Consider the following 21,935-nt stretch of genomic DNA (forward strand, 5'->3'; position numbering starts at 1 on the left):
TATTCTTTGGTTGGAATATAAGCTCCAACATTAGCAGAAGCGCTTTGGGCACACACATTTACCAGCGGATAAAGTAAACTGCAGGCGACTCAGGTGGAACTCAATACCCTACTTCATCAAAGAGTGAAAAAAATCCATGACTTATTACAAGATACCAACTTTATCGTTTTGGGAACTTAGGAGACTGGGTTAGTGAGAGCAGCAGAGGGACATTCCCCTATTTTACGTTTGGTTTTAGAGCAGAATTTTATAAACATCTTCAGAGTGAAATCGCTCCCCCTCTGGTTCGGATGTATAATATCTGTATTGAAACAGGGACTCTACCGACGGAAAAAGAAGATATCTTCTTCCACCTCGATGCGGCCCATTCAAGTATCTCAAGTATCTTCTTTTTCAAGGGTCCCGCGGCAACAAGGGGGCATCCGTGGAAAATCAGGGGCGGGAAACTGCACGGGGACACCAGGAAATTCTTTTTCACTGAAAGGGTGGTTGATTGCTGGAATAGTCTTCCACTTCAGGTTATTGAGGCCAGCAGCGTGCCTGATTTTAAGGCTAAATGGGATAGATACGTGGGATCTATTCACAGAGAAAGGTAGGGGAGGGTCATTGGGGTGGACAGACTAGATGGGCCGTGGCCCTTATCTGCCGTCTATTTCTATGTTTCTAACTTAATATGGCCAGGATAATGTTTCTTCTCAAACCGGACAGGGATCCTACGCTTCTAAGTTCCTATAGACCCATCTCGCTCTTGAATTTTGAAGCGAAATTCTTAGTTAAAGTTCTGGCCAATCGTTTGGTCCGGGTTATTCCTTCTTTGATACATGAATCTCAAGTAGGTTTTATGAAAGGGAGATACTGTATATTATCAAGAGCATGAGGTAGATTCTTATGTCCTTAGAAAAGGTTATGAGAGAACAGAGGCCCTCTTTGTTAATCAGCTTTTATATGGAGAAGGCCTTTGATAGAGTAAGATGGGACTTCTTATTTTCGGTCCTCGCTTTTAAGAATTTGAGGAATGTTTTGTGCAGGCCATCCATACTCTGTATCAGGACTCCCGGGTGTGGTTTGAGTTCTGCTCAGTTTTCCATTCACTGAGGAACCTGACGGGGCTGCCCAGTCTCCCCTTTTATTTATTCTAAGTCTTGACCTGCTCATCAGAGAGATCTTAGCTACACTGGACATTAAAGGGGTGGTGATCAGGGACCAAGAATTTAAACTTGCTGCCTTTGCGGATGATTTTTTGGTGGTGCATGTTCAGGATCCCACAGGAAAGGTCACCACCTAGACTTAATCATATTTCTCTCCAATGCTCCAACTACCCCCATCATAAGTTTTATAACTGAAACCTGGACTAACACCCCTTGGTCAGACCACCTCCTTTGTAATTTCAAATTACACTGGACCAAGAAACCACCCAAAAGGAAACCAAAATTCAATCAAAGAGAGAAAACGATCTGGACAAGAGGACAACTAAACCCGGCAGAATTTTGGTCACACTATAGCTTAACATCCAATCCTGACTCAGATCCAAACTTCAACCTAGGATGGAAAAATTTCAGCAATCAGGTTCTAAATGATATTGCACCACTGAAAGTTTGCAAGAAAATATATCGTGTAACAGCCTGCTGGTACGATACCGACTTAATGCCACTAAAACGAGTAGTACATAAACTGGAAAGAATATGGTGCAAATCAGGAAAAGATCAGGATAGCCCTGGCGACTAAAAGTTAAAGAGTACAAACTAATGATTAGAGAAAAGCGCTGTAAACATTAATCCAAATCAATTAACTCTCCTTCGCTGAATACCAAAGAACTCTTCAGAATTGTCAACTCATTATTTGATATTGAGCTACATAAGCATTCTCTGACAGATCTCCCACCCTCTGCTTCTAGCTTAGCCAACACTTCGCTTCAAAGATTCATAATATGAAAACGTCCCTCACAGCTATAAGCTTAGACCTATCTATCAATTTATCTGCTCCAGAAAATGAAGGCTCAACTGCAGACATGACCTGGAACCATTTCGAAAACCCAAACTGAAACCAATTCCACAAGCTCTCCTCTAAATACACCAAATCCAACTGCCTACTAGACAACTGCCCACCAACTATCATGAAAACAGCCCCCTTCCCATTCAAAGCTGAACTTTTCAACTGGGTTACTTTTTGTTTGTCCACCGGCTACTTCCCATTGGAACTCGGTCACATTCTCATTACTCCTATTATCAAAAACTCCAAGGAGCCAGTCACCTCTGTTGCCAACTACAGACCCATTACCAACATACCTCTTTTCCTCAAACTAATGGAAGGCCTAGTTAACCTTGATCTCATGACATACTTAGAGAAATTCAACATTCTACACGATTCTCAATCAGGATTTCGCACAAATCACAGCACGGAAACAGTCTTAGCCTCACTGACAGATTACCTCCTCCATCTATTCTCCCTGGGAAAAAGTGCACTGGTACTTCAATCAACTCTACCATTAAAATCCTTGGAGTCATCCTAGACCGATGCCTGTCTTTTTTGAAGACCATACTAATGTTCAAGTTAAAAAATGCTTTGGCACCCTCTGGAAACTTCGTACCATGAACTTAAGCACCTTAGATTATTGCAATATCATATACTTGGGTTCCTTTAAGAAAACCATCAAACGACTGAGAATCATTCAGAATACAGCTGTCCGTCTCATCTATGGTCTCAAAAAATCTGATCATGTAAGCCCATATTATAGAAAACTACACTGGCTGCCGATGGAGGCAAGGGTCATCTTCAAGTTTGCCTGCCTCTGCTTCAAAACCATAACCGGTTTATCCCCAATCTACCTCTCGCATTATTTTGAATTTCTAGGCACCAATTGCACATGTAATGCCTATCTGTTCACCTTCCCCTCCCCGAAGGGCTGTATCTACAAGAAATTCCTTGATAGATCACTGTAATTTCAAGCAAGCAAATGGAACAAATGTCTAACCATCCTCATTTCCAACTCACCCTCCTACCAATCCTTCAGGAAATCAATAAAAACCTATCTCTTTGACAAATTCCTCTAACTCCTTCCTACCTTGTAACATCTCTGAAACACTTCCGGATATACATATCTACTCCTGACTTACCAATGTAATTTGAAATTTTCTCTAACATCACTGTTTGTATACAGTCTCTTCCTCTGTAAACCGCTCTGAACTGCTTGTGGTATTGCGGTATACAAAAATTAAGTTATTATTATTATTATTATCTTCTCTTTCTTCATTATTAATGGTTATTCAGTAATATGGTGATTTCCTGGTGGGAAATCTGAGACAAGAATAGGGGACTGCCTTCCCGCTTCAGTGGGCAGACCATTTCGGTATTTGGGTGGGCTTCGGTGGGCAGACCATTTCGGTATTTGGGTGTTTTGGCTTCCTCAAAACATTGGTCTTTTATATACTATTAATGTTCAGCTTTTGATGGAGGAGACTGGACACTGTTTGGATCATTGGCAGCATCTTCCCTTATCTTTAATAGACAGAATTAATCTTTATAAAATGATCATATTCCCTAAATGGCTCCAGGTCCTCCCTTTGAAGCTGAGAGTTAGGGATATTTTGCTCCTAAATAAGATGATTTATAAATTCTGCTGGGACCAATAAGAAATCAAAAATCTGTTTCTCTTTTTTGTCTGGCTCTTGGAAATTGGACAGCTTGGGCCTTCCAGATATTAAAACATATAATATTGCTCATCTTCTTTGACACATTACTGATTGGCTCAGGGGCAGTGATCATTATAGTCCTCTGGAGCTGGAACGGGCTTTTGTAGCTTCTTATCATTTTAATGTGATTCTGCCTGTTCCTCCTGCCCCAGGATTTCAAACACAGCTGGGTAATTACACCATTGTGAGAAGCAAGGAAATTTTTGGTGTCTCATCTGGGGGGTAATCCACCCGTATCAACTCTTGTTACCCATAAGGGGGAATATAATTTTTTTTTTTTTTTTTTTTTTTTTTACCAGGAATAAGAGAATAAGGCATTTCAGCACTGGAAGGTGGCTGGTATTGTCCTTTTGGAGCATCTGCTTAACCCCACGGGGAATTTGATTACCTATGTGGAATTTTTTCACAGGATGAATCCTAGATGGGGTGATTGCTATGCTTTCTGTCAACTTAAGCATTACTATCTTTCTTTGGACAGGAAGGCCATGAGCTTTCCTCTGGGGGATAGAATGCACCAATTCTTTGACCTCATTTCCCTGGGAAACATATCTATTTTGGGTACCTATAAAGCTTTAGTAATTTTGGGTCCTTCTAGAGATTTTGCCTCACTGCATCAACGATAGGAAAGTTATTTGGGAGGATTGGTGTCCACTTGGGATATTTATGCCAGTATCAAGGACATTCCTATTGAAGTGCTCAGGGAGTGTGCTTTCCGAGTATTTCACAGGGCCTATATCACACCTTCACAGTTCCGTAAAATGGGTTATGTTCAGGCACCCTATTGTTCGAAATGTAATTTAGAAGAGGCCACTTATTTTCATGCCCTTTGGCTCTGCCGGCTGTTCAAGCATTTTGGAAGGGGGCTGGGGCTTATAAGCGTTTAATCAAAATTTTAATAAACTATGAAACTATCAGACAGATATTAGGACAACATCTAACTATTTCTCCAGAGGCACTTTTATTGGGTTTTCCAGAATCTAGCAGGATTCGGGGAAGGGGGCCCGAGACTAGCGGATAGTGAGGCTGGTTTTAAGAGCGGATAGTGTAGCTGGTTTTTAAAAAGGTTTGGACTGCTTGCCCTGCATTGGTAGCATGGAATGTTGCTACTCTTTGGATTTTGTCTAGGTACTTGGAACCTGGATTGGCCACCGTGAGAACAGGTTCTGACCCAGTAAGGCTATTCAAAAGATGTGTATATTAGAACAAAAGGTTATTCTGAAAGCGTGGGCTTTGTATGGTTCTCCCTCTTTCTGGGGGTGGAGACTCAGAATCCATGAGCTGCTGGGATGGGAAGCTAGGGATGCTAAAGGTATCTACAAACGGAAGAAACTTTTTTTTTAGCATTTGGGACTCCTACCTTAATTTTCTTATCACCTTGTAAGCACAGCCAGACTTTGAATCAGCTCTGACCAACCCTGCTATTAACCCGAAGTTCTTTTCTTTTATCTTCTTTCCTTTCCATTCACACTTTTAGAATTTTATTTTGGGTGATTGGGGAGGGGTTTCTCAGAGAGGGGGGATGTTGTCTGAAGGGGGGGTAATATATGTAAGATGAAACTGGATGACAAATTTTATATTTTCTTTATTGTTGTTGTATAGTTGTGCAGTCATCAATTAAAAAAAAAAATAGAGGTCTTTTTATTTGAAGCATAAACCTGTACAAAAATGTTTCTAGTACGCAGCAAACATATGCTTCAGGACAAAGGATACAAACAACAAAATTGCTTCTCAAGTATATCATTCCAAACCAAGACCTCTAATTTTAAGAGAGCAATATAAGTGAACCAGAATAACCTTTTTGAGTCTGAAATATTGCTTGCCCTTAGTTCACTGTGTAAAGCAGCAAGTCTCGTTTCCTCTTCTGAGTTTTCTCCTGATAACTGAGTCTCCCAGCATGTGATTACCGTACTGGTGCTTTTTCATATTGTATTTAGTACTTGTGATAGCAGTGGAAAATTGTAACTTCTAGTTAGCCCTATAATAGATAGGAGGGAGCGGAGGGGGGCTTACACTGCTAGTGCCTGTTCCCAACTTACCTCCCTAGCATGGTGTTCTGCCAATCTAGTGTGTCTCTGTTCTGCCAGTTCTAAGCATGAGAAGGTGGTTTAGTCTCCTTGCCTGCAGAGACCACTAACCATGATGTCAGTTTTTAGTGGTCAATTTAGGTTTGGAATTGAGGGCCCCTAAACAGATCTGGGCTGGTTTAGAGATATCTGACTACCTTGGTGAACCTTTAGCTGTACCCTCCCCTCCCTTGGCCACCATCCCTTTATCTTCCTTTCTTTTTTCCTCTCATGTCCGGCATCTTCTCTTACCTTTCTGCACACCACCCTTAGCCAGCATCTCCTCTTCCTGTGGTGGCCAACATCTGATCTCCCTTTGGGCCTACCTATATTCTCATTGTTGCCGACACTGCAGTTGCCATGCCTGGCCTTGTGGCACTAAAATACAGTCTGAATGGATGGCACCAGGGCCTTGAGCTCATGCCCACACTCAAGGTCTGCTGTATCCTGCTTCCCTCTGAACTTTGTTTTAGAGGGACCGGGGTAGAATAGGCTTTGAGTGAATGCATGTGCCAGTCACATGGAGTCTTCTCTGCTGCTTCTGACTGCTGCGTTGCGTTGCAGTGTCACTTCCACAGTTGCATCACCTTAAGTGATGGCTGGCCCACTTAATGAGAAAGACAAGCTTAGATCATTAAGGCCACCTAATGGTAATGATTTTTGCTCACTATTGATCAGTATAATGTTTGAACCTTGAGCTGAAAGTCTTTGCAACCCTGTGCTAGTCTCCTTGAACCTTCTGAGTTAATTGAACTATTATGTTCCCTATTTCTTTTTTTCCTTTCCTTCTCTGCTCACCCCTGTGTCCCTCTTCACCTTGCAGCTTTCGCCAAAGAAAACATGGGAAGGTTTCATTGGAGGATTCTTTTCCACAGTGGTTTTTGGACTGTTGGTAAGTTGTTGTTCTTTTGTGTTTTGTTCTGATATTATATCATGTAACGTCTTATTCTTTTGCTTTTAAATTAACCGAATTCTGGAATGCTTTACCGCTTACATTAAGAAGTTTAGGTTCTTTTGTTTTATTCCGGAAAGTTCTGAAAACTTTTTTGTTTGCTAAACATTTTGGAAATCAACTATTTCAGTCTACTTTTTCTTGTCAAATTTATGTATTATGTTTTACATTATTGTAAACCGAGTCGAGCTCCTCTTGGTTGATGACTCAGTCTATAAAATTAAGTTTTAGTTTAGTTTAATCTACTTTGCAGTGGCAGAGTATAAATCCATGAATGGAAAATGTTTTGATCCATGTTACCGAGGACCATTGGCGTAGTAAGGGCGCCGTCTTGATGGGGGTGCTGGCCCCTTTTCACCCCCTATGCCACGCTCATGCCCTCCCTTCCCCCTGTACCTCTTTAAATTTTTGCCATCTTGAGAAACATCTCCATTCTGCTGCTCACACTGGCCTGGCTGTCCTCTGAAATCACTTCCTGGTCATGGGGCTAGAAAGTGACATCAGAGGGAAAGCCAGTGCTGGTGTGAACAGCAGGCCAGAGAATTTGTTCACATTGGCGAAGATTTAAAGAGGTATGGGGGAGAGGGGAAGGGAGGGCGTAAGCATAGTGTGCAGGACAGGGAAAGAGGAGGGTGGAGAGGAGGATGCCAGGGGAGGGGGGGACACTACTGCCCCGGTTTCCTCCTACCCTCATTATACCATTGTTGAGGGCCTTCACTTTTCTCAGTGGTGAGCAACAAAGTCAACTGGAAAAGAAAATAAAGTTACTTAACCCAAAACAAGTATTCTCCATGAACAAGCAAAATAGCAGGTCCTCAGAGCATAAGTCTCTCTAGCTACACACCGCATTTGACAGAGAAAAAAAGGCAGTAAACTGGGTGCTGCAGTGATAGAAACCTATGTCTTTTAAGTAGCAAGAAGTGTTTTTTTAAAATATATATTCTTTTGAAAGACTAGCCTGGAACAGAATTTCAGTGAGCCTGGGGAGGATAGAGTTGGATTCTATTCTGTTCACTAATAGGTTCTAAGTGACATACAATATAAGGAAGACAAAATCCAATGAAATAAAATTGAACATAATAAAAAGCAGAATTAATCATTGAAAAATTAAATAATTTCTAGAATGCCATTTTAGTTAAAAGGTTGTTTAAATCTTATTTTTCCGTTTTGAGGGGAATTCAAGTATTCAGCGGTTCCATCCTCTAGTAGGGTCTTTATTATTCTAGACCAAAAAGACAGCTTTAGAAATGAAAGAAACAAAACAGTGACTGGACTTTCTAATGGAATGGGGCTGCTGCCAAATGCACACTATAATAAATCACAGGATTTTAGTTTCTTTGTGTGTTCATCTTTGAGAGATTCATTAAGGACCAGGGCAGGATTAATTCGACGAGGGCCCCTAGGCACACAAGTACACTGGGCCCTCTGTCCCGCCCCACCCCACAATGCGCCCAGGCGGAAACAGGAAGCTGCGTCAGAGGGAAGCTTTGGGCAAGCAGCACTGCTTGCACAATTACAGTTCCTGTTGCCTTTCTTACCCGCATTGCTTGCTTGTCTTACTTTCCGTCGATGGGGGGAAGGGAAGGCGCGTTGCCAATCGGGGTGGGGCCCGTGGTTGCTGATCGATGCTGGAGGGGCCCATCGCTGTTTGGAAAAAACAATTTTGATGCCCTCCTTCATCAGGCCCCCCTGACCATTTCGGGCCCTAGGCATGTGCCTACTTGGCCTATTGGTTAATCCTGCCCTGTTAAGGACCATTATTGTAGGCTAGTTATACAATCATTGAGTAAAATAGTAGTAGTTATATGTTTTTAAACTGGTACCAAAATAATATCTGCACATGAACATAATTGAAACAGGAAAAAAACTTGCCCAGAGTACTCCTATATAGGTTAAATAGGATAGGGGACAGTAGGGAACCTTGAAGAATTCCACATGAGGGACACCAACAGAACGAATTAATATGATTTTTGGAGATTTTTGAAAGTCAGACTGTCCAAATCTACTGTCATGTTGGGAGTCCTTTTCCAAACAGAAATGAGCTGTGAATGTATGAGCAGATGACCATTTTGTAGCTCTGCAGATCTCTTCCATAGAGGTTGATCTCAAGTAGGCTAAAGATACCGCCATGGTTCTGATACTGAGTTGTGACACAACACCTATGCATAATCAAAGTAAATGCTGTTTGCTGAACAATTAGATAGCATGCATTTGACAGCAGCCCCCATTCCAGTAGAAAGTCTTCCCAATGTTTTGTTTCTTTTATCCTTAAGGGCTTTAGTCCACTCTAGATATGGGATTGCAAGAGAACCTTGGTCTCCTGTTTGGCAGTACACTTTCACTACTGTGGGCTTAAGGCCTAGAAAGCAATATTGCAAGAACAATAAGACTAAGGTGGAAATCTGACACAACCTTAGGAAGAAACTCTGAGACCCAAAGAGACTGATTATTATAATGCTGGAGTCAATGGATTGAACTTATCAGCGCCTAAAGTTTGTTAGTTCTGCTTTTAATAAACATGAAAACTGTCTTGTCTCCAAGGGCCTGTGATCGTTTCCTGAACAGACTTCAGTTGAGTGCACACCTACCTAGGGAAGTTTAGTTTTGTGGGTATGGGGTTGGTTGGATTTGTGGATGGTTTACTCTTGTGTGTGGGAGATGGGGTATGGGCAGTTGTTGAAAACTTGATGACTTGCCACTTAGTTTTTTATCTATGCCTGTATTAGACTTATTGTGTTGCTGTACTTATATATCTTTGGTTGGTTGTACTGCCTTAGCCATCAATAAAAATTGTTTTAAATTAATAAACATGAAAACCTCTCTTTAATATCTGTGAACACAATTTACAATGAGAGGGATCATGATTGAGCCTCAGGCACTGCATACAGTAATTATGGATATCCGCCATGTAAATGGTCTTGTTGCATCAAGTACACTACTTAAAGGCAATGAAGGCTTTTTTTTCTGGAAAAAACAGCTGAAGCAAAATTAAATAAACTCAACTTTTACAAAGTATACCATGACTGGAAGCCTGAAGTTTTCAATGGAGGCCTACACAAGGCTGTGCAAAAAAATAAAAGAAAATGTAAAACAGCCAAAAACCTATCTAAAATGCTACCAGGGAAAAGTACCATATGATGACAGGACTACATGAGGTGATAACTGTGTTTGATGCAAGTTTCAGTGACACGTGACTGACCAGCTCCACAGAAAGATAAAGACTGAGATGGTCCTGAATAACAGTGGCAAGTGGGAAGCAACTCAAAACATTCTAGTAATTATTAAGTTGGAGAAGCTTTGACGTGCAGGCTTTGTCGATTACATCGCCCATGTCATGAGGTCTTCTACTTGTCTTTGGAGAAACAGTAAACCAGAAACATGGAGCTTCTAGAAGCCCTTTTTGGTCTTGCTTTGCAGGCTAGAGAAGGCATACCTCCCCTTTTTTGCCCATTCTCCTTGTTGATTTGTGTGTGTTAAGAATATAAGAATTGCCGCTGCTGGGACAAACCAGTGGTCCATCGTGCCCAGGAGTCCGCACTCACGGCGGCCACTAGGTCAAAGACCAGTGCCTTACCTGCGTACGTTCCAATTCAGCAGGAACTTATTTAACTTTGTCTTGAATCCCTCGAAGGTGTTTTCCCCTATAACAGCCTCCGGAAGAGCATTCCAGTTTTCTACCACTCTCTGGGTGAAGAAGAACTTCCTTACATTTGTACAGAATCTATCCCCTTTTAACTTCAGAGAGTGCCCTCTTATTCTCCCTACTTTGGAGAGGGTGAACAACCTGTCTTTGTCTACTAAGTCTATTCCCTTCATTATCTTAAACATTTTGATCATGTCCCCTCTCAATCTCTTCTTTTCAAGGGAGAATAGGCCCAGTTTCTCTAAGCTCTCGCAGTATGGCAACTTCTCCTGTCCCTTAACCATTTTAGTTGCTCTTCTCTGGACCCTTTTGAGTAGTACCGTGTCCTTCTTCATGTACGGCGACCAGTGCTGGATGCAGTATTCAAGGGGGGGGCATACCATGGCCCAGTACAGCGGCATGATAACCTTCTCCGATCTGTTCGTGATCCCCTTCTTAATCATTCCTAGCATTCTGTTTGCCCTTTTTGCCGCCGCTGCACATTGCAAAAATAAAAAATAAAGTTATTATTATTGCGTGGATGGCTTCATCAACTTGTCGACCAGTACTCCCAAGTCTCTTTCCTGGGGGGTCTCTCCGAGTACTGCACCAGACATCCTGTATTCGTGTATAAGATTTTTGTTACCACCATGCATCACCTTACAGTTATCCATGTTAAACCTCATTTACCATATCGCGGCCCATTTCTTGAGCGTGTTTATGTCCCGTTGCAGGTCTTCGCAATCTTTCTGTGTCTTCACTAATCTAAATAGCTTCGTATCGTCCTCAAATTTAATCACCTCACTCGTCGTACCAAATTCCAGGTCATTTATAAATATGTTGAAGAGCACGGGTCCAAGCACCGAACCCTGTGGCACTCCACTCGTGACGCTTTTCCAGTCCAAATATTGTCCGTTTACCCCCACTCTCTGTTTCCTATCCGCCAACCTGTTTTTTAACCACATGAGTATTTCACCCTCGATTCCATGGCTCGTAATTTTTCAAAGTAGTCATTAATGCGGGACCTTGTAGAATGCCTTCTGAAAATCGAGATATATAATGTCGAGCGGGTCACCCTTGTCTATCTGCCTGTTTACTCCCTCGAAGAAGTGCAGCAAGTTCGTCAAGCAAGATCTTCCCCTGATGAAGCCGTGCTGGCTAGTGGTCTTCAGATTGTGTCTGTCAAGATGATCAATGATGTGGTCCTTTATCAGCGCCTCTATCATCTTTCCCTGTAGTTTCCAGGATATCCCCTCAAACCTTTCTTGATGATCGGTGTAACATTCACCACTTTCCTGTCTTCCGGAATCCTTCCTGATTTGATCGACAGATTGACTATTAGTTGAAGCAGTTCAGCTATAGCCCCTACACACTGTTAGAATGGCTTCCATCCGAGTTGCTGCTTTCAATCCACAAAGCTGACGTCAGAAAAGTGATCTACCCATTTCTAATATTCTGGCTCCCTGCCAGCTCTACTTTCCCAGCTGCTGGTGCCTGCCTATTTCTTTCACGTACCTTTCTATTATTCCCAGTTGCATTGCAGTGTGCATATCTGACTCATGTTCTCCGGCAGGCTGAAAATAGGTAATTCACAGAGAAATGGCTCTCAAAGCAATAATTAATCCTTCCGTTGTCATGAGAATGCCTCTTTCTATTCTGTAATTTAACAGATGTTTTCAGTTAGTTAAATTACAGTTGGTGGTCTGACTTTGAGCCTAATGTCGGCCACTAGGTGCATGAAGAGTTTACTGGTATATCAAGAACATTGAGGGGTATGATGGTTTCTGGACGAGACATGCTTAGTCACAGCTTTTTGCCTCCGGCACTATTGGTTCCTGTGGTTCTGCACCCCCAGCCACTGAGAATGAGTATTTAAACTGCCACTGTCACTGTGCAATAATTGAGCCTCTGATTCCAGTAACTTATAAATCTGGTATCTGCAAATGAGATCAGATCAGGTGGGACTTTCACAAGGAAGAAATATTGCAGACAATAATTCAATGATACATACTCTTTATTTGTGGTTCTCCAAGAGTCATAGACAGGTCTGGTTTTCAGGACAATTGAATGATGTAATTTTATGTAACTACTGTATTTTCACGCATATAACGCGCGCGTTATACACGATTTTACAAACCGTGCATAACCATGCGCGTTATACGTGTGAGCGCGTTGTACACATGTTTTTTTTTTCATTCGAATCCGGCATTCCCCCTGCGAACCGGCATCCTCCCCCTTCCCCCCGCTCGCGTCACCCGCCCCTCCCCCCCGATCCTACATGCCCCCCAGCACCGCAAAGACAATTATTACCCGATTGGGCACCGGCACCAGCACCAATGCACAGGATGTGCCAGTGCCCGAAGATCCTCCCTCGTTGGGTTGGGCTGGGCGGTGCGGTGCGAGAGAGATCCTCCTTCTTCCTGCGCCGGGCTGGACTAGGCTTTGAGCATTTGTGCATGCTCAAAGCCTTCTGGTCTCGCTCTCTCCGAGATAATCTCGGAGAGAGCGAGACCGCACCGCCCAGCCCAGCCCAAACCAACGAGGGAGGATCTTCGGGCACTGGTACTGGCACATCCTGTGCATTGGTGCTGGTGCCCAATCGGGTAAGAATTGTCTTTGCGGTGCTGGGGGGGATGTAGGATCGCGGGGGAGGGGTGGGTGACGCGTGCGGGGGGGGGGGGAGGATGCCGGTTCGCATGGGGAATGCTGGATTCGAATGGAAAAAAAAATGCTCTCTCGGGTAAGCGAGCGGGGGGGAGGATGCCGGTTTGGAGTAGGCGGGAGGAGGTTTTAGCATGCGTGGTATACGCGTGTGCGCGCTATATTAAATTTTTTTAACATAAATTTGTGTTCCACGCGCGCTATACCCGTGTGCGTGTTTTACACGGGTGCGCGGTATATGGGTGAAAATACGGTATATCATGAATGGTATGGATATCCTGCTAGTGGTCTTTTGAAGGATGGTACTTCCGAGCCTTGGTACTCAAAGGGCAAATGTTTTTTTTTTTGTTGTTTTTTTTTTTAGAATAATCAAATTGCTTTTTAATAAGGAAGATTGGGATGGATGGAATTGTTAAATCTTTTTTTGGTCGGGGGACTGTTGTACTCTGTATAAATTTTAATTTCTGTCCTGTTCTCACCTTGCAGTTATCATATGTGATGGCTGGGTACAGCTACTTCGTCTGTCCCGTGGAGTTTAACAATGACACCAATCGCTTCACAGTGGACTGTGAACCTTCTGAGCTTTTTCAGCTTCAGGAATACCACATTCCTAGTGTGATCCAGTCCATATTTGGCTTGGTAAGAGGCCAGGATAGAATCATGTTTTAAAAATTAAGTGGGGCCAAACTCCTCTCCTGTCCCTTATTCACTAGGAGGCTGCATGAACTATGGAGGCCCTATCTAGTCCTATTGTTTTGTGACACTGGAAATTGACAGTTTCAAGTATGCAAGCACAACTTTTCTCTGTTTAATAAGAACATAAGAATAGCCTTACTGGGTCAGACCAATGGTCCATCAAGCCCGTTCTCACTGTGACCAATCCAGGTCACTAGTACCTGGCCAAAACCCAAGGAGTAGCAATATTCCAAGCTACCGATACAGGGTAAGCAGTGGCTTCGCCCTTGTCTTTCTCAATAACAGACTTTGGACTTTTCCTCCAGGAACTTGTCTAAATCTTCCTTAAAACCAGCTATGCTGTTCGCTCTTACCACATCCTCTGGCATGTTGGAAATAAAATTCAGCACTGTTGTAGCCTGATGTTGGTGGGATCAAGTGGCCTCGCTGAGAAGAGATAAACTGCAGCAAGGGTACAAAATTCTGATCATTGAGGATCACAGCCCTTACTGCTTTTCAGGGTGCATGTAATTATTCACAAGAAAGTTTGGGTGTAATGGCCCTGATTAGTTTGCATATTTTTGGTAGCATTCTTAAGGATCAATATTATGTACTAGATGAATTGATGAGATTATTCTTTTCTCTCAGCTGTTGGAATAATTTTTTGTTTTATTCCCCTTTCCTGCAGAAGACTGTTCATATGTATCCTTTCCAGATCCATAGCATTGCTTTGTCCACCTTCGCGTCTCTTATTGGCCCCTTTGGAGGATTCTTTGCCAGTGGATTTAAGAGGGCTTTCAAAATTAAGGTAGAAACGTCTCTCCATATAGACTAGTGGTCTCAAACTCGCGGCCCGGGGACCACCTGTGGCCTGCCAGGTACTATTTTGAGGCCTTCGGTATGTTTATCATAATCACAAAAGTAAAATAAAACAGTTTCTTGATCATATCTCTCTTTAATAGCCAAACGGAAAGATTTATAAACTATAAAGAGTTTTACTTCATGCAAAATTGTCATTTCTTTAATAAGACAACTATTTTTTCTGAGGCCCTCCAAGTACCTACAAATCCAAAATGTGGCCCTGCAAAGGGTTTGAGTTTGAGACCACTGATATAGACAGATGTTAAGAGTATAAAACTGAGCGACCTGTAGAAATAATCACATAGCTAACAGCTCCTTGGTTGTATAGGTGCTCTGTTCCAGGAGATTCTAGTCTTTGAGCACTGCAGAGAATGCACGCCAAGATTGGGTTCACAAGATCACCGCACAGCCACTATCCCAGGCAGTTTGCTGTGCAGAGCTGATGTAGCCAAGGCTGTGGAGTCGGAAGCAATTTTTTGGTTACTGGAGTCCGGAGTTGGAAAAAATGTGCTAACTCCAACTCCTAATAGAGTTAAATTGTATGTCGTGCAAATATTATAATGTTTAAATTTCTTATTTCACAGATAATAATTTGATTAACCCATGTTTTACTTTTAGAATAAATGTTGATATAAAGTTATTTGCTTACAAAATGTAGTGTATTTTATGATATTTATATTAGTGGAAGTGGCACCTAGAAGATGACACAGAGACAGTTTGTCCCTTCAAATTCTGTCTGATCCCATCTGCACAGAAATCATTTTATTAAAGTATAAAAAGAAACAATATTCTGTACATTTGTCATTTTATAAAACACAAATACAACAAGGGGAGAGTATGGTGCAGTGGTTAAAGCTACAGCCTCAGCACCCTGAGGTTGTGGGTTCAAACCCACGCTGCTCCTTGTGACCCTGGGCAAGTCACGTAATCCCTGTATTGCCCCAGGTACATAGATAGATTGCGAGCCCGCCAGGATATACAGGGAAAAATGCTTGAGTACCTGAATAAATTCATGTAAACCGTTCTGAGCTCCCTTGGGAGAAAGGTATAAAAAAAACTGAATAAATAAAATAAATAAACAAAACCCCTGTCTTCCCTCCATTCTTGTCCTCCTCACAAATATCCTCTCTATTATTGAGACAACTGAACAAGCCAAATAACTACAAAATCCTGCATAGAAAAATCATGCTAACAGAATACCTCAGTCACACACAGAAAACACAAATGCCAAATCCATAATAGCTGACCAAATCAATAAACATAAATTAAACCAAAATCCCATGAAGCCACACTTTACACGCAGTACAACACCTACAGTGTATATAGATATATAAATAAAGGAGTTGGATTTGAAGGTTTTATGTACCAACTCCACGGCCCTGGATATAACAACCCTTTCTGCTTTCTCCTTCCTGGGAGATCTTGCTGGCATGTATGCGGTGTGGTTATTTATAATTTCCCAGAAAATGAAACCATTGAGGCACCACTGCTCAGACATGCTTGGATCATAGTTTGTGCAGTTGAATCTGACTGTTTTGGGTCACTTAGAGGCTCGTTTCAAAAAAGAAAGACATCTAAAAAGTAGCATAAAGGGGCAGATGGATGTTTTCCTTGTCAAACCCTTCCAATTCGCTATTTTCTAAACCGATACCTATGCTGTTCATCTGCAGTTCGTCTACATCTCAAAGAGATGTATTAGAGGCTTGGGGTATGTGGGACTAGGGTGGTTTATGACATGGGCATACAGAATACATCCAGGCAGGGCATAATTTGCACATCTGGGTGCTAGAACTGTTTTTAACAACGAATAAGTGCCAAAAAGGTGACCAGATGACCGCTGGAGGAATGTAAGCATGACACCCCCCCATACTTACTAGTGGGGGATAGTGTGGTGCAATGATTAAAGCTACAGCCTCAGGACCCTCATCTATTCCTTGTGACCCTGGGCAAGTCACTTAATCCCCCCATTGTCTCAGGTACATTAGATAGATTGTGAGCCCGCCAGGACACACATGGAAAAATGCTTGAATACCTGAATAAATTTATGTAAACCATTCTGAGCTCCCCTGGGAGAATGGTATAGAAAATTTGAATGAATGAATAAATGACCCCTCACACTTCTTCCCCAGTGGTCACTGACCCAAAGTGTGAATGAAACAGTACATACCTGCTTATTTGACAGCTTCAAATATTATGGCCGGTCCTAATAGAGCAGCAAGCAGGTTCCCGAAGTAGCCTGGTGGGGAGTATAGTGAACTGTAGAGATGGCAACTCAGGCCCATACTCCACTCTAACCTTTACTCTTGTATTGGAACATGTGAGCCTTCCAAACCCCATCCTAATCCTACTGTATCCACATATAGGTGTCATCTGCAAGCATAAGGGCTTTTGTGGTGTGTAGTAGGTTTTGGAGGGCTCCCCATACGTTATAAGGGGGTTATGGTGAGATATGTACCTAGGTGCCTTTATGTGAAGTTCACTGCAGTGCCCTATAGGTGTCCCACTGCTCTGCTGGGATGTCTGTGTGGCAATCTATTAAGAATGCTGGCCCCTCCTATATACCAATGGCTTATTCTGTGTGGTTTTCTTTTGGATGTGTTTGTGGGTTTTGTTTTGTTATTTTTCAAAAATGGGTAAAAAAAAAAGATGCACCGAGCACAAACACATCCATTTTCGAAAAAGCAATTTAGACATCTTGCAGTTTTGAAAATGGGCATGTTTGATACTGGCTTTTTGTGTGTGTTCTGCAAGACATCTAAACTCGAATTTAGATGTCGTATTTAAAATGCCCCTCTTAATGAATTAAATTTGTGCACATTGCTGTACTGATCTTCAGCACATGCCTGCCCAAGCAGCAGTGAGGAATGTTTGCTGCTGTGTCAGATAATCAGTGTGACATGGCTGAGGGAAACTTTGGCTTTAATTCAATGGTAGAGTCCCTCCATGTTGCAAGTTCACAGGTTCGAATTGTTGAGGTTCCTGGTTGGAAATTTAGCCTGTGAAGCTTTTTAGCAGCTGTCGAGTTGTATTGGTTTCCTGCAGAGATGGGCAGAATCACCACATAGTATAGTCCTCTGCTTATTATGGCAGTGTTGGAATTCTATATTGCCATGATAAGTTGAAAGAAAATATTTTTATTTATCTTAATGATGAAGTCCATGTGCATTAAAAGAATAACAACAGAAAATATCAGTGAATTGGTTCTAGTACCTGTATATGCATTTCTGTGTGACAAGTCTTCTGTGTTACTTTTTGTGTGTGTGAGCCGGGGGTGGCAATAATGGGAAAGAGATGAAGAACAAATTTGGTCAGATTGTACAGAACTCTGTGAAGAGAAATATAAGAGGCTGATTTAGGGTTGTTGTTTTTTTTTGTCTTTGGTAGGATTTTGCTAATACAATCCCTGGACACGGAGGTATTATGGACCGTTTTGACTGCCAGTATTTGATGGCCACTTTTGTGAATGTGTACATTGCTAGCTTTATCAGGTAAGCCACGTCCCTTTTTTCTTTGCAGAAAGTCTGCCGTTCATATTTTGTGGATGAACTATATATTGGTGAATAGCACACTTAAAAACTAGTGACATGTACTAGGAGGGGGATCATTAATAAAGAGAATGGGGCTGGTGGAAATAGCAAGTATAATATAGAGAGACAATTCCCCTGTCTGACTAGAGTTGGAAGGCATGCCGGTTGGAAACTCATTAATATCCTAAGGTAATCCTACAGAAGGAGCCTCAAAGGAATATACAGTATACAGTTTTGTGATATTCAGGATCATACCTTGGGGTAATCGGGAAGTGTCTTAAGGTAGTCATAAGAGGAAAATTGATAATAGTAATGCCACAGAGAGAAAGGGTGAAAGGAGCAGCTCAGTCAAGTACTTCAGAGTTAGGAAAGCTCACAAACAGGGAATGAGGACAAAAAATGTATTAAAGAGGCTGGAGCCAGCAAGGGGGAAAACTCCAGACCCTGCAATTAGATCATAGAAACCATACTTTCTATATATATTCCGGTGTTTTAGTATACACACATCCAGGGGAAGGAAAGTGGGGGGGGGGGTATTTCTTTTGGCTGGTTTTATTCCTTGATGAATGTGTTGGATAGGAGAGGGGTTTTATTTTTTCTGTATTACCATTAATTGTTTATAAGTGCTTATTATGATTATTAATATATGTATGTATATTGTTGTGCACTTTTGTTAGTTTTAAAAACTTAATAAAGATTTATAACCCCCCCCAAAAAAAACCATACTCTTAATTGCTTAAAACAAAGGCATTTAAAAAAATATCTAAATGCTTTTATCAATGTTCAAAAGCAGCACTTACAAACAGAATATTCAGTACCGAATAGCAAACAGCCGGGTAAGCACATCATGGTTCTTTGACCCGCTCACCCTTATACACAAATCGATACAGATCAAAATCCCCACAGGTAACTCCCCAGTTCTCCTCCCCCCACCCATATACCACAGTCACAATCAATCCCCTTTTACCTCAAAGACCTTTTCTACACTTCAAATCTCTGCTATTGTTTTACAAAACTCCCCATTTTGTGGTGCTTTAAACTGTCAATTTCTAAAGAGCATACCAATCAACCTTTTTGTCTATAACTAATTTCCAATCAGGTGGGAGCAACCTTTTCCAATGTGTGGCCAATACCACTAGAGCGGCAGTTAATAGTAGTTTAGAGAAACTCTCCTCCATTATCCCAATCAAAATCATATTGGTGTAGGAAAACTAATAATAATAATTTATTCTTATATACTGTCAGAACACAAAAGGTTCTAGGCGGTTCACAGCAGATAAGGCTGAACATCAATTTCTAGAATGTGCACAATACATGTTGTATTTAAAAAGCATTAGGAAGCTTGGGTTACAAATTTGTCCAATAGTTGTGTCTTTAATAGTTTTCTAAAAAAAATAATAGGATGAGACTCCTGGGATGATTTTGCCAAACTAGGCATTCATTTTGTCTGCCTGGAAAGAGAGAGTTCTCTCGAGAAATCTCTTCAAACGGCACGATTTGACAGTAGGATATGTGAATAACTGGACTCTACGTGTGGGCTTATTGGAGTGATTTAAAGAGAAATGGGAAACAAGGTAACCTGGGGACATACCGAAGATTGATTTGAAGCAAATACATCCACAGTCTTACAATCTCTGGCAACATGGTAAACGTGTTTCTAAAGCTGGTGATCAAGCCCCTGGCCCTGAAGGTGTTTCCAAAACTCCTGTATGGTCCTACACCCCAACCCACACACCCTCCCAACACCTTCCAAATGTACTGAGGTATAACACCTCATAAGGACCTTACACCCATTTCCACTATCATCGTAACTAGTCCCAGTGAATTTGTATGGTGCCAGGTACTTTCCCATTCTGTCTTAGATATTTCCCAGTCCAGATCAAGTTCCTAAGCCTTCATGTATGATAGGGGCTTATCTCTAGTGTTGAGGCATTGATAGATTGGAGATATCACTTCTTTTTGCACAGTAGGGCCTAAAAGCTCAAAATCTGTTTTCATCCTAAGAAGGTCATCTAAACCACTCTGAATTGAATCTCCAGTCATTAGTAGCGGTATAGAAGCTAACAATAAACAATGTTCCAACCTTAAGAATACATCAGCACCCCCCCACCCCCTATGGCAAATTCAACATTGTGTGGCCATTCAAACAAAAAAAGGCAAGGGAGGTGTCTTTTCAACCAGTAATAAAGTCTTTATTTGAAATGGTGGTCCCAATAAAGATCCCTGTTTCGGCGTATAGGAAAACGTCTTCCTCAGGGGACACTTATGCTTGAAAGATGCTGGAAATAAAAACCACGTGTGCAGTTGAGCAGCAGCGTTGAAAAAAACTATCAAAGTGAAATTCAACATTGTAACACAAATGAGTGACCCAAGAGTATTTTCACCCCGCCATGAGAGTCCTCTTCACTGCAGAGCTGTGTTAACAGCTTCTGAACCCCCTTCAGTCCTACCCCCACCAGGATAACGGGACTGGACCCAACCCTGCCCTTGTTCAATATGGTTTACACGATTGTAAGGCCCAGAGCTGAGCTATTTCTGCAGAGAAGGAACTGCTAGGTCCCCAGCTCTCTTGCCCAAGCAGAGTACTCTCCTATCCACCCTAGGGTGTGTACTTGCTCAGATAAAATTAATAAGCTGCCTCTGTAAAGTGCCCAATATTTTCTTTCTCCCCAATACTGGAAGTGTTTGAAATAAGAAGTGAAGTTGGGGCAAAATCATCATTTTAATTACCTCAGTACGCCCTAGCCAAGAGAAGCAGAGGCCTGTACATCTGTCTAAATCCCTACGAATTCTTCGTAAGACAGAGATATAGTTAAGATCATACAGATTAAAGACAGGACTTCCCAAATGTATGCCTAAATAATGCAACCCACTTAAAGGCAAAGGTACGACCCAACAATTCCACTCTGTTAATTGGCAGATTAACATTCAATATTTCAGACTTAATCATGTTCACCCAAAATCCGGAAACCTGACCATATATAGTCAATTTCTCTCCCACTGCTTTAAAGAATTCTCTGGGTGAGTCAACATTAACAAAAGATCATCCACAAATAAACTCAACTTGTACTCCTGCCCAGGAGTTTTCACCCCGGCAGTTTCTCTCACCTTAGAGGCCAGGGGCTTGATCATCAGTGCAAACAGCACCAGGGACAGAGGACACCCCTGCCTCGTCCCCTGGTATAGCCGAAACGGAGCAGAAAAACTCCCATTTACCTAAGGGTCCATTATATAGTGTCCTGTTCCAGCTCAGCAGTCTGGTTCCCTCACCAAAGCGCTTCAAGTTTCAAGTTTATTAATTTTTAATATACCGACCATCAACTGGTATCTAGCCGGTTTACAATAAAATGATAAAATAAGAATAGAAGAAATGCTTATAAAAAGTAATGCTTATGAGAAAGAGGGGATGTGTACATAAAGGACTTTTGACAGTAACAAACATGATGGTGAGGTTAGAATAAAGGGGAGGAGAGTTAGAGTACATTATTAGTGATGAAAAAAAAAAGGGTTGAAAGGAAAAGGAAAGAAAGAGGGGGAAAACATTAGGGATGGGATTGCTTCTTAAAAGCGGTTGGCTAATTGATGATGGGGGAGGTTCAAGGGCGATGAAATGCATCTTGAAATTAGTTGTTCATGACGAAGTTGGGATGGCAGAGCATTCCATAGAGTTGGAGCGACTACAGAGAAGTTAGATTTCCTGGTATAGAAGAATTCCTTAATTGAGGGACTGGATAGTAGATTCTGATCAGTGGATCTGAGAGTCCGAGAAGGGCAAAAAGGGATAAGAAGTTTGTCAAGGAAAGACCAACATGAGAGTTTTGTAGGTAATACGGTGTGTAATAGGTAGCCAATGGGCTTCTTTCAGGAGAAGGGTGACATGATCAT

The 21,935-nt window shown here is 41.9% G+C and overlaps 1 protein-coding gene across 1 annotated transcript in view; it reads left to right on the top strand.

The window, feature by feature from the left end:
* Positions 1-21,935, top strand: part of CDS2 (CDP-diacylglycerol synthase 2) — a 99,626-nt gene that overhangs the window by 72,576 nt on the left and 5,115 nt on the right. The window contains exons 9-12 of the mRNA XM_033948953.1: positions 6,576-6,644; positions 13,474-13,626; positions 14,351-14,470; positions 17,908-18,011. Of these exons, the coding sequence (XP_033804844.1) occupies positions 6,576-6,644; positions 13,474-13,626; positions 14,351-14,470; positions 17,908-18,011 (446 nt within the window). The remainder of the gene's footprint in view (positions 1-6,575; positions 6,645-13,473; positions 13,627-14,350; positions 14,471-17,907; positions 18,012-21,935) is intronic.

This window comes from Geotrypetes seraphini, chromosome 6, assembly GCF_902459505.1.
Source record: "Geotrypetes seraphini chromosome 6, aGeoSer1.1, whole genome shotgun sequence".
Classification (NCBI taxonomy): domain Eukaryota; kingdom Metazoa; phylum Chordata; class Amphibia; order Gymnophiona; family Dermophiidae; genus Geotrypetes; species Geotrypetes seraphini.